General features: G+C 37.1%; 1 protein-coding gene across 1 annotated transcript; it reads left to right on the top strand.

Annotated features, from left to right (window-relative positions):
- Nucleotides 1-2,147: 2,147 nt before the first annotated feature.
- On the top strand, nt 2,148-9,615 carry LOC108990402 (protein DCL homolog, chloroplastic-like). Its single transcript, XM_018964362.2, has 3 exons — nt 2,148-2,581; nt 7,052-7,166; nt 9,208-9,615. Exons 1-3 carry the CDS (start codon nt 2,274-2,276, stop codon nt 9,376-9,378), a joined length of 594 nt encoding a protein of 197 aa, XP_018819907.1. The 5' UTR covers nt 2,148-2,273; the 3' UTR covers nt 9,379-9,615.
- Nucleotides 9,616-14,373: the final 4,758 nt, after the last annotated feature.

Genomic DNA, 14,373 nt, shown 5'->3' with positions numbered 1-14,373 from the left:
TTATAGAGACTTTGAGCATTTCAATATTGTCCTCTTAGCCAAGCAAGGTTGGAGATTAGTGCAGCAGCCTCAATCTTTAGCAGCTCAAGTTTTAAAAGCTAAGTACTTCTACAGATCTAATTTTATGCATGGAAAGTTGGGTAGCAACCCTTCATACTTGTGGAGAAGTTTTATTGTAGCAAAACCAGTATTAGCAGAAGGTCTTTTTTGGAATATAGGCAATAGAGAGTCAATTAAAATCTGGCAAGATAAGTGGATCCCAAGGCCCACAACTTTTAGTGTTCAGTCTACAAGAAATGAAATGGAGGAAGGTGCTTTAGTTAGTTGCTTAATAGACAAGGAGAGGTGTTCATGGAAGGTCCCTTGGGTGTAGGAGCTCTCTGATCGAGATGAGGCAGACTTGATTTGTAGAATTCCAATTAGCATTAATCATGCCCCTGAAAAGCTTATATGGAGATCCTCTAAAGATGGAAAATTCTCTGTCAAAAGTGCCTATACTCTATTATCTGAGATGGAATGCAGAAACAAGGGACAAACATCAAGTGCTTCCAGTAGGCAATAGTTATGGGTCAAGCTTTGGAAATTGCAAGTCACAAATGCTACCAAGATGTTATTATGGAGGGCATGTCATGAGTCCCTTCCTACAAAGCTAAACATTTTCAAGAGGAAAATAGTAGAGTCTCCTCTCTGCCTAATGTGCATAACTGAAAATGAATCTGTCACTCATGCTTTGTGGTCTTGCAGATCAGCACAGGATGTTTGGAGTTCTTGCTCCAGAAGGCTACAAAAGGTTCATGTCTTGGAGTCCCTTTTTCAGGAAATTATGTCAAAACTGGTCTCTATACTAAATGATGATGAAATGGTGGAATTCGCAGCTGTTGTATACCAAGTATGGAGGTGGAGGAATTCTTTGATCTTTGAGGAGACATTTTGAGATCCAAGGAAGGTGGTTAAGCTAGCAATGAATGAAGTAATAGATTACAAAGAAGCAAACTAGAAGAATGAAGAAGCAAACCAGATTTACCAAACCAGATTGAATCTCTATTGGAGGCTCCACCACCAGATGTTTTAAAAGTTAATTGGGATGCAGCAGTTGATAGTGTTCTATGCAGAATTGGCATTGGGGTAGTGATCCGAGATTGGAGAGGGAAGGTTTTGGCTACATTAAGTTCACAAAGGGATTCTTTCCCTGATGCACATTTGGTTGAGTCCATTGCAACTTTAAAAGCGATCTTCTTTTGTCAACAACTGGGCTTAAATCACATTATGCTTGAAGGAGATGCAAAACAGGTGGTTCAGGAAATCAATGGCAGCACTGACAGTTGGAACTCAGCTGGGATGATCATTAAAGATGCCAAGGAGTTGTTGAAGAAAATGCAAACGTGGTCTGTCCATTATGTTAATAGATTTAGCAACTGTGTTGCTCATAATCTTGCAAATGATGGTTTAAAACTCTCTGAGGAGAGAATTACTTTGGAGGGTTTTCCCTATGTTTTTGTCTCATTAATTTGAATGAAAAGTCTTATTCCCTCAAAAAAAAAAATGTAGACTTTCTCTAATATAATAAAAAAAAAGTGTTAAATCTTCAGAATTTTACTTTTATAAATTGACACATCTTAATATTACGTCGCATCTATTATATAATAAAATATATTTTTTTATCTAATGTATCGTGTCATCTCATTCATAAGTATTTTTTTAGAAGATTATTTTGTTTACCAAATGTCTATCTAATAATAATAATAATAACAATAATAATAATAATAAGGTCTCGTTTCATTACACAAATAAGATGTTATGAAATTTGAATAAAATATTATTAAAATATTAATTTTTAATATTAATTTTGTTATATAATTTGAAAAAATTGAATTATTTTTTTTTATTTTTTTAAGAGTTTAAAAAAATTATAATGATTAAATGAGATAAGAAAATATATTATATTACTATTTTACTTTTATCTTATTAAATAAAATGTAACACATTTATAACTATTAAATAATTATTTATTATATATTTATTTATTATTTAATATTATAAATATGTCACATATTATTTAATATAATTAAAATAAAATGAGATAACATTATTATGAAAAAACAAATCAGACCCAAGAATGATAAACACCTTCGGAATGCAAACGACGCCGTCTCGCTAATACTCATCTCTTCTCGGTCTTACCTCCGCCCCGGATCTCCAGACAAAGTGAGTCGCTCACTATCACCCTATGATCGATAACGAGCTCCGCCAATCCTAATCCCACTCCCATCTCCATGGCCGCTCCTCTGCTTCTCAGAGGTCTTCCACTCCTCCGCCTCCGACTCCACCAACACCAGTACAGTGCCGCCGCCGGTATCTTCTCGACGCCGCGCCGTCCCTGGTGCACCGCCGCAGAGCCGAGTGGGGCCGACGAGAGTTTATCCTCTACGGACAAATCAACCCCAGCTTGGAGCGCCGGAGACCCTCCGAAGTACCCTCGGTGGGACGACCCTGACTACCGCTGGAAAGATAAAGAGGCCGAGATTCTCAAAGACATCGAGCCCATCACTTCGCTAACCAAAGAGATTCTCCACTCCGGCAGGTTTGTCTCTCTCTGCGCGCAGATACTCCTGGAACTTCGGAAACGTTGAGTTACGTTGTGGGAAAAGGTCGGGGAAGGAATGAAATTAAGGCTTCTGCCAAGTTAGAAAATGATACTGCCCAATAATTTACTTGACTTCGATTTCGTTGCTTAGCTTTGAGATAAGTGATTAGTGATATGGGCTTCAAGTTATGTTTTTTCCTTTATGTTATATCCTGCTTTACGGCTAGTAAACGAAGCCTTGAGGTTATGCTGCTATTTTCCTTTCTACTTTTCGTTTGAACTTTGTATAACTAATTCTCCTTGTATTTGGGTAGGGGCAGAACTTGGACTTGTATTGCCTTGGTACTGGAAGAGAGTCTCTAATAAACTTGGTTGCTGGGTTGTCAGTCATGATCTTGTAAACTCTTAGTAAAATTGAAAGGACTGTTCTGATGGTCTATACACAAGCACGCACACGCATAAAAATATGCATATGGTTAGGTTGAGTTCCGCCGGGCCTAATCTTTGTTAAAACTAAGTCACTTTTGCATTACATTAATACTGTGTCCATCCCATTGTTAGATCACATGTTTCTCTTCATGTTTATAGATCACACCAAATTTCATATCTATCTGTTCATGGATTCGTTGTTGTTCAAAGTACATAAAAAATCCAAAATTTTTGAACAGTTGAGCAATATGATGGTTGTAATCTCTATTCGTCCCGATACAAACATGATGGGTACCAAAAAAAAATGTGGAATTTCACGGTAGGCTTGATGGATGCTTAGCCAATGAAATTAACCAAAATTTACTTTCGGTGTAACTTCATCCCTAGCCATACACATGTACATGTATATTAGTATAATCTACCGAGGAATATAGATGCTATATAAACTTTAAATATTAACTTTCTTGGACTTCATACCTCTAGAAAAAAAAGCACTTGAATTTCTAATGTAGAGTGGATTGAGATTTGAAACCTTTTACAAGAGAAAAGAAAACAACTTCTATCTTTGATCTTGTGAGTATCTTGTCAGATTTGTTTTCAATGATATTGTGAGTAAACCCTACGGAGAGAGAAGAACAGCCACCATCGTGCAACCAACCCCTCACCACCGGCATAGACAAGGTCGACGGACTCCGGCAACCTTGCTGAGGGTCGTCCGGCATAGGTCCTGGCCCCAGTGACCTGGTTTCTTTCATAAGTTTTCTCTCTGTCGTTCTCGGAGACGACGTCGACCATTAGTGAGTGACACCTCACCACCGGCCCAGACAAGGTCGACATGCCCTGGCGACTGTGTTGAGAGCTGTCCGGTGTAGGTCCTGGCTTCGGCGAACTGGATTTTTCTCAAGAATTCTTCTTTCTCGGAGCCCTTCGACGTCGCGCCCTCGAACACCAGCGAGTGACTTCTCACCACCGGCCTAGACAAGGTCAACGGGCTTCGGCGACTCTTTTGATGGCCCTTTGACGTCTATTCCCCTCCGGCAACCTGGATTTTTGAGGTGCATTTAGTCGGCACAAACCTGGTTCTTTCGAGGTCGACCTGAGCCTTTGCCTGCGTCCTTCAACCTAAGTTTGCTTCTATTTTTTCCGTTAACACAATAAGGGCTCTGCGACTTGACGAACTCCGGCGACCGGGAGTCCATTCTATGGGCACATATCTGCCTTTTACCTTAAGAGGATGAAGCGGGAGCAGTAGGGAGTAGTGGGCACAAATTTGCAGTGGGATTTGACGATGACGATGACGACGACACGCGATGTGGATTCATCTTAGTTGGAAGGCGGGAGGTGGTTGAAAGTGGAATAAAAAAAGGGAGGGAATAGTTTCCGTATTTCTAAACGTAGCAAAAGGATAGCTAAGTTCATGTGTCTGGGGGAGATGACAGCTTCTTGGGTGGTTAAGGGAATTGAGGATTGTTTAGAACTTAGCTGTCATGAAGGTTTCTTCAGAGAGCTAAGGATGGGTAATGGAGTTTTTATCATTCAACAACATGTTAACGCAAGGGGCAGCTTTCTGCAACTATCAGAATTTCGGAATGGAAGGAGGAAAGGTTTGTTGGTGATTCCAGAGGGCGTAAATGGCATTGGATGGAAAGGTTTTCTGATTCGAAGTGTTACAAAGTCCAAAGCCACTATTTGAAGTGGGGAGTTCATTGATGGAAAAACAATGGGAAGGCCTTCCTCAGTCAAAGGTGCTTCGTACGCTGCGATGTTGAGGTCACTGGCGGGTAGTCCGACCGAGATCAGCTTAGCGGCAGAAGGAAAGGGTAAGGTACTTGTAGGAGACTAAGGTCGTTAGGTGACATTGGGAGAGGTGGAGGGGGTTTTGTGAGATGTCAAAACTTAATTGAAGGGAGTTATGAAGTATGTGAGATATTTGATGATTAAAGTGGATAAGGGGCTGGACCTAGTCGTAGGTTTTGGTGGTGGGTTAAGAATGGATGAGGGAGGGCGGGGGGTAGATCCTTCGGGTTTGAAGGCCACAAGTGTGCCGGCAAAGGGCGTTTCAACACCGTCACAAATAGGGTCGTTGGACGCTGGCATCTTTGTACATGTCAGTGTCACTATGTCTCCTAAGGGAGTTGTAGGGTCTCAAGCACCAGATGCAGATGGGGTTGATACTTCTATCTAGGGTTCATTTTTAGTTGAAGACGGGGGTCCCTCCAGGGTCTCGAGTACTTTGGAAGAAACGGTCGAGCCTCTTTTAGAAGATGCAAATGGGGTAACAGAAGGTAGTGCTTCCCCTACCTGTTATATTCCTGAAGGAGCAATTGATGGAGGGGAGGAACCTGTAATGGTGACAGAAACAATGGACAACAACCATATAGATGTTGAGCGACCATATGGCGGGAAGGAAATTATCGATTTGTCATTGGTGCCTCGTGTGGGGGAAGGTTTAGAGTCGGGAGTGCAGTTGGGTACGGGGATAATGTCGTTCCCCTGGTTTCTCTTCCTCCAATAAACGATATAACGAGTTCACCATCGGATCGAGTTCTGAATAGAGTTAACGGGTTTCAGCAAATCTTAGGGCTTTCATATGGAGAACATGAAGAATATGAAGACCAATTTAAAGCACTACTCACTGCGATTGATGTGAGTGATGCGCTTGAAACCAAATCAAATTTTAAGAAATGCAGGGAGTTAAAGCGTCTTTCATGGACAATCAACTACGATGCTAAGAGAGGTAGCTCAAGTCGAGGGAAGACTAAAGGGAGGGCATTGTGAAGACGTTCTTGTAGTGGGATGTTCGGGTAGAATAGTAGTTTTACGAAAACAATGGGCTGGGGTTGGGGAGGTGTGTTACATTCCAATTCGGGCTTGGTGTATTTTGGGTAGGTTTCATTAGCTTTTTGGGTCATTAGGGACTCTCTTGTATGGGCTATGTGTTTTCTTGTATACGTCCAGTGTACTTGGTTACTTCTATTGATATATATATAATATTATTACTTATAAAAAAAAAAAAATTCAATGATATTTGTAGTCTTTCTTTTGCCACATTGTTCAGTTCATTCATGCATCTCCTCATTAGGTACCAAAATCGAGTTGAATGATAGTCTGGTTTTATTGGCAAGTAACTAATAGGCTATTGCTGTGGGGCAGTACCACAACGTGCTCCCCCACTCCATTATTTTAAAAAGTAGGCCATTGATTCAGGTTTGACGTATGACGTAATTGCAAGAGCACAGCTGTCTTTAACTTATATGTCCCTGCACCAAAGCAGAGCAATCACGAAGGATTCTCTTGGTACAACTGGGTCACATTAGGCTTCCATGATGAAAAGAATCTCTTCATTTTGCCTTTGTAAATAAGAGATTCTGATAAATTATTGTGCACTCCTCTTCCCACCCCCAAAACACGCCCAAGAAAAAACCCTGAAAATTCTGTATCTTATTCAATTTTGGACCTTGTTGGTCTGCCCTTGTTTCAATTACAGGCTATCCTATATTTAGAACCACGAAATAATGGCTCTCAATCACTTTTAGACATAGTGTTGGAGGTTTTGACATGGGGTTGTGCAACATGAAACTCTTTGCAGTTTATCCTCAAAACCTTGTTTTCTGGGTGTATTGGAAGGAGCTTATTCAAAACAAGGGAGGTTTGATGGCGCACCTTGGCCCTAAGGTAGTTCTGCCCTATAGCTTCACCCTTCTTACCAATAAGGATACATAATTACCAATTGGCAAGCCTTTTTTTTTCTTCTCAGTTCTCAATTTGAAGACCATGTATAAGCATGATAAAGCTTTGATCGCATGATGGTAATACAAAATGCATACATGTATGCAAGTCAACTTAGTCAAGCCTGCAGAACATAACTAATGCTGGACACAGTACAATAGTGGTGCTTTTGTTCTGTCTATTATCTTTGCCTAATGCGAATTTTCTATCTTTTGTAAAATGTGGTGTGAATTTAATTGCTTAGTCTGTTTATGCGATTTGCTTGGACCCTAAAGCTCTTCTCTTTTTGACTGATTTTTCCATTGCTAGGTACGTAGATGGGGAACGTCTAACAGTCGAAGATGAGAAAGCTGTGTTAGAGAAGCTTCTTGCTTATCATCCACATTCTGAAGATAAAATTGGATGTGGACTTGATTCTATAATGGTAAGCTTTAATTTGCATAATATGTCATATAATTTTTAAGGTTAACCAGCTAATATTTAGTAACGGATGTCAAACAATATTCTGATGATGATGCTCTCTGATCCAGTTAGTATCATTCTCAGGTGGCTTTCTCAGATCCCCTTCTTAAAGTTCCTAATCTCTGTGACCTGCTTTTGTTTATTCAATTATTGGGTCGAAGAATTTTTCATGTTAGAAAATCTAATTGTTTTCTGTACTGTACTGTGCTTATATTGATTGGATAGAATGGCAGAAACAAATCATGTGGGCTGCCCTCATTAGTTGGGGAGGATCTATAGAGCCAATCCCAATTTAAATTAATCAAGGATATGCATAGCTTCATAATGCTTTCTTTGTAACCATCTTATGGATATTCAAACTACAAAATGCATACCTTTGCAAGTCAAATATGAGGTTTCTGGCAAGAGCCGTTGAATATTAAATTGGTATTTGGGTTTCATCCATTTATTTTGTCCTCAGTTCTGTGTTAAGAATTTACTTTAGAAAGAAAAATGCCGGGGGATGGGGGGAAAGAGGCAGTGAAAATGGTAGGCTTTTCTAATCAATTCAGCCAAACTGCTCCAAATGTTAACATGGCCATTTATTACTTTTCCCCCACTGAGAAATTATAGTCGACTTTTTGAAGTTTTTCACTCGTTTGATTTGTAGATCACCATCTTTTGCTCCTTTAGACTTGTGCTGATCCATTAAAGGCTTGAGGTAGAAGTGATGTTCCTTGAGAACAGGCTCATGAGTCATAACAGTTTTGAAGCAACAATTTTTTTTTGGTAATTCTCTAGGTTGCTGCTTTAATCATCAGTGTCCAGTTGCATATGCATGGACAAGAGTTACAACAAAAGTTATTAGCCACAAAAGTCACTAGAGGCTGGAAGCCAAGAATTAGGTGCTTATGCTTGCACACTGTTGCACCTCTTTGATATATTGTGTGTCAATGGCTGCCAAAGCAGTCTTATTGAACATGGTTTCAAACAAGTTTGGGGTTCTTTCCTGGTATAGTTAAATGAATTATGGTTTTCTATTACTATTTCAAGCAGTCTACGTTTCCATTTCTGTATTTGTAATTTTACATTCGATTTCTCTAAAATTCTGTGATCAGATTTTGTTGTGGAAATGACTTGTATATTTAGCAATGTCAACACATCCATAACAAACCAAGTAGAGCCCAAAACGCATCCAGGCTTGTACTTCAGAAGGAATCTTTAAGGAAACAATTGAAGCCCATTGGAATCATTATAGATAATCATGCCTCACTATGAGACCGACTGGTCAAACATAGACGAAGTTTAGCTTTGAAACCTTGACAGATCCACCAGCCATCTTTTGATGAGGAATTGAGGCCGGATCACTCTATTTAATTTTCTGGAGCAAGTGGTTCCAGATTGAATATGAACAAAATAAGGATGCAACACAATTAAAGACGAGGTGCCTAGCTTGTTGAACAATTATAAAGTTCTGGCACAAGTACTTCTCCCTTTTGGGCAATGTGAAATCTCATTCATTATCCTTTCTATACTCAATTTGGGTTGTCATAACATCATTAAAGTGAAAATGGTCTTAAATGTTTAATGAACTGTATGGTATTCCCAGTCCATATGAATAACTGAGCAACAGGTAAGCTCTTTGGTCTATCTCCCAGTTTACTTTGAACCCTCACAGCTAATTTGTTTTTATTTATGTCGCTTTCACTGTAAATGAACAGCGGAGACAATAAATGATGGATACATTCTGTCTTATGGTCTCTTGTTGGTTTTTACCTTGTGCACATTTTGCTCCAGGGATCTGCTGGATGTTTGGCCAACACATAGTTTTTGTGTAGATCAGTGTATATTGCCTTTGATTGGTGTCAATTTTTTTACCCCTATTTCCTCTGTCAAGAAGAATAGTTATCATTTTTTTAGTCCTCATCTAAACAGTTGCCAATGTTGCATTTGATATTGAATAGTTATCTGCTTTTGACCTCATCTAAACATACTAACCTGTTATTTAATATGTCTTTATAAAGGTTGATCGGCATCCCCAATTTAAACGGTCAAGATGCCTCTTTGTCGTTAGAACTGATGGCGGATGGATAGACTTCTCATATCAAAAGTGCCTTCGAGCATACATTCGAGATAAGTACCCATCCCATGCAGAAAGGTTCATTCGAGAACATTTCAAACGTGGTAGCGGTTGATATTAGTTAGCCCAAAGGCTTACAAGTTTTAATATCACTAGAGATGGTCATGATATGTCCATTTTGTTTTTCGTTTTGTTTCCCTTATGTGGCAAGAGAACATGCATTTTGGTTTCAGTGACTATACATATAGCCTAGATCTGCAAATTGTCAATGCGGTAGATAATCCTTGACCGGGACTTAAAGTTTGTTTACACATGAAGACAGGAAATGATTGAAGTTGGCTGTTTTTGTTGACTTGCATCTCTATTTGGTTTCGCACTTCGCTTGTTGGTAAGCTTTTTCTATTGAGTCCTAAGGACCCGTCTTGTTAAGTAGTTGCCTTGATTGTTACTTAAATAACTATCAGAACCAAATGCCCCCAAATCTTGTTTGAAATCAAGTCTCTCTCCACCCTTCCCCCCCCACCCCCCAAACCTTTTGTTTGGGCGATGACCTTAAGAATTTTACATAACCCCAAGGGGTTGGCCCAAGTGGTAAAGACCTTAGTCTTGGGATATCACTCCCTTCAATGTCTAAGGTTCAACATTTCATGAGTGTAAACAATCCTTTAGGGTCACACTTTCTAGTGAAAATTCAACGATTTAACTAGTTTTGTATTGGGAAACTTTCGAGAGTACAGTATACGGAACCGGGGTTTATTCTATAAGAGTAGGTTTGAAGAGAGGTTCTGACAAAAAAAATAAGACAGAAAAAAATAAATAAATAAAAATATTATTTTATTGCTCACTTAGGTAAATAATATCTCATTGTTGTGAAGCTTAATTAGAGAATAGAGTGGTTATCTAGTTACATTGATACCATATGCATGAGTTACTATGCTGTCAACAATGATGTTCACTCTAGGGACTCCAAACCCAAGATGGTATTTGCCTCTTGGCGTCCCATATCCCTGTGCTCATGTGAGCTTTGTCTTGTTGTCTGTCCTGTGAATATCAGCCACATCCAGTAGTGACAAACACTACCGGTCGAAAATATAATCTCTCAAAAGGAATTGAAAAGTCACGATTTCGACACAGCTGTGATATCTGATTTAGCTAGAAATCATCAAAGCTATTGGATGGGACCCAGACAATCAGAAATTCTGAAAGAGTAGGTGAGGGGGGAACTAATGCAAAGTCAAGAGAGTCAAGCGCAGCTGGGGTTGTGATGCTGTGCTTGCTGTCCAGTAGGGACTCCTCCTCCTAGGCTTTGATAAGTCATAACGGTGGGAAAGTGTCATTCCTCACAATGAAAATGTCCAAAATAAAAAATTGTGAGGAGTTTCGAAGACAGACAGACAGACACATCTTCCATTTTCGTAGGTTGATTTTTACTGGTCAATGCATGTCCTGTTAGAACACAAAATGCCAGCCACGAGTAGCTAATTATTGCTATTATGCTCGAGTTTTTCAATTTTCCAACCGAGGAAGCCCTTTTGTTTTGTGGGACTTGATATAATAATGGTCAAATCCTGCTGGGATTTTGTTAATCTGTAGAGCAAATAGTGACAATTACAAAAACAAAAAAACATAAGCTGTCAATAATGATTGTGATAACGACATTATAGTCACGAAAAATATGATTTTTATAATTTTAGGATATATAAATTTCGTGTATTCGTTTTAAGAAAATTAGATAAACCAGATATTTTTTTTTTTTCAAAAATAGTGCACGAGATTTTCACACAGTATGACTATAGGTAGTATTACTCTAATCAAATCATCATCTCTGAATCAAAGAATCAAATGCAATAGCCGGTTGCCATAGTGGTATGACTCTATAGGCATCTCAAGGGCAGGTTTGGGGCCAAAATCAAAACACAAAATTCTCATCTCATCTCATCTCATCATTACACATTTTTCAAATCTCCATACAAAATATAATAAACAATTCAACTTTTTCAAATCTCAATACACCTTTTTCAAATCCCAAAACAATAATAATATTAAAACTTAATATTTTAAACTTCAAAACAAAACACAAAATTCTCATCTCACCTCCCAAACCTATCCTAGTCAACTGCTACAACATTCCCAACACATGTTCATCGATCGATCCCAATCTCCTTCTCAAGTGATATTTGAACATAGAAAGATTTGAGGCAAAATTACACAAACCATCCTCAAGCCATCATCAATCACTTTCATACTATCAAGAAATTAAAACATATCTCATTTTTTTATCTTGAAAAGACAATATTGTCCCTTAAAATTATCAAAAAAAGGCAATTTTTTCTTTAATCAAGGGTGTTAATGTCATTTTCTTTTTTAAGGAATGGGTATACTACAGTTTTAATAGTTTGAGCGACTATATTATTTCTGGAATATATATCAAATTGATAGTTTATACGTTATATTGTAAAGTAAAGAAAAATATAGAGAAACAACTCAATCACAACTTTATTAACACAATTTGGTATCAAAACTTGATATTTTTTCCATTATTATGAACTGCTACTTTGACAGTGTATTGAATCAAAGGTTAAAAAAAAAAAAAAAAAAAACATGAAATTTTCAATACTAGGATGTGTTAAAATTGTGGGCCTGTAGGATTAATTTTTGCTCTGTATCTTCTGTAAATCTATCTGGAAAAGAAAAATAGTAATCTTAGATGGCAACCATCACATCATTTCTTTTCTACGCATCATTTAAAAATATGTAATTTTATTCGTTTGTTCTCATATTTTAGAGTGTGAAACTTATATATAATACGACTCTTTTTAAATAGTTTTAGAATGTATAAGTCTTGCACATTCTTTTTAAATCTTATATTTATATATTTAAAAAAAAATACGCAAAATTTACTTAACTTAAATTGTAAATATCATTTTTTTTTTCTTTCCACGTTAACGAAGGAATTGAATTGGGCTGGGTAATGATCAGATGGCTGGCGAAACATGTCTAGTAATTGTAGTAGTGCAGTGAATGAGTGATTTTCTTTTTGTGGGAAAATCAAGCATCGAAACAGTGAGTTGTCTCACCTTACATGCGGTAGGTCAAGGATTTTGTTTGTGTCCCATTGTCTTTACCCTTGCAAATGTCCCAAGGAATAGGGTTTTGCTTGTGTTCAAAATGTCTTTTACTTGATTCATATGCAAGCACCTCAGCACAGGTTGGCTTCCATAGTTTTTAGTTCAATGCAAAATTCTATAGAAAACGATACCCTTGGCATATTCCTTGAATCATTGTTTTATGGTTCAATCAGTATCTCCTGAATTTTTACACTTCTCAACTTCAATAACATTGTTACTAAAGATTTAAAAAAAAAAGTAAATGATTTTCTAATGAAAATTTAACATATCATATAAAATCATGTCAGTTTATGAGATTATTTTTGTAAAGTCACAATTCTCTTAGGCCCCGTTTCGTTGTTAAATTTTACTGAGATTAATCTAGTTTAGTCTAATTTTAAGCTGAGTCTAACATTCAAACACTCAATTCTCAAATCACTAAACTCATCTTAACTCAAAATCTCTTTATATGTGGAACCCATAATTTTTTTCAATCCAACACATCTGTACACACGAGACTCACAACCTTTTTCAAATTCTTATAAATATATCTAAATTCATTTTAATATTCAAACAAATCTGAACTCATCTTAAATCAGTTCCACAAAACTTATTCTACTATCTTAATTTACTATTATATATTAATAAAAAAATTTAATTCATTTTAATTTAACTCAACATCTAAATATAACATTAAACAAAATTATTAAAAAAGGGGGAAAAGAACTGCAAAAGAAATGGCTAAAAGTCAACTCCTCCAGGGTAATAATGTTACACAGCCCTCTCTAGTAACTACAACCAATAATGAAAAATTCTTCCTAAGAACAAGATATGCTATAATTAGGAGACAAGTGATGATGATTCGATTGGGACCCACATTTCTGAGAGGTCCTCCACCAAGCTAGCTGGAAAGAAGAAGATCCACGTGGGACCCTCTCACTCCTCCCGGGCCCCACGTTTTGCCTACTCACACATGGCTGAAATTATGTGTGAGAGAGGGAGCAAGAAAAGAAACATCATCAATGTTTCTTACAGATTTTAAAGGGCTGTGATCACTGTTCAGGTCCCATCAACTGCAGTGTAAGACGGTTGATGAGTCCCAATAAAGGTTTGTTTGCTTTCTGATTGAAATTCCAAAAAAAGTAAAAAAATAAAAATAAGAATAAAAATCTATTTTTTCTCATTCAGGACTGGGCTTCTCTCTGACTTTGACCAGAATGATCAAACAGCTATCATTATTTTGAAAACTAAAGAGGAAAAAATTTATTCAAAACATAAATTCTCTTCTTAGTTTTTATTTTTTTTTAGAAAATATTAATGTCCAGTACAAATAAATTTTATACAAATTTTTTATAAAAATATGAGTCATATAAAAAAATTGAGTTTTTAATAGCATTAAATATTTAATAAATTTTATAAAAATAAATATATAAATTGAAGCAATTTAATGTGTTGTATTAGATTAAAAAATTATTTTTATTATATATATAAATTCAAGTTTTATTAATTTATAGATTATTTTTTATAATTTTATCACTTAAAAAAAATGTATTTTGGTATTGGGTGGTGTGAGTTGGAATGCACGAACAGAGCACAGTAACATCAACCACCATGTCTTTCTTTGTTTCTTCGTTCATTCACCTTCTTCCTTCTTCATTCATTCATGCTGTACGTCTCTCCTGATCACCTGTCTGCACTACCTTCTCTTTTCTTTCTTGTCCTCTCACTGCTCTCATCTTTCTCTCTCAAACAGCACATTCCTTGAAGATTGAGCCTGTAAAACAGAGTAGGAGAGGATGAAGTAAAAGAAAAGAAAAAGGAAAAGTAAGAGAAGCCTAGAAACTAACGCATCAGAGCTGCTGAATATGAATCCCTCCATGCCAAGCTCTCTGCTGGATTGCAAGACTACACCTGTGCACATTACCATTTATGGTTCTTATAAATCATGAAATAAATCTTAATCCTGAAAATAATTCCGTATATAAATTAAAATACGGACTTGA

The sequence above is a fragment of the Juglans regia genome, chromosome 15, assembly GCF_001411555.2.
Source record: "Juglans regia cultivar Chandler chromosome 15, Walnut 2.0, whole genome shotgun sequence".
NCBI lineage: Eukaryota > Viridiplantae > Streptophyta > Magnoliopsida > Fagales > Juglandaceae > Juglans > Juglans regia.
This window is presented reverse-complemented; position numbering and strand designations above follow the sequence as displayed.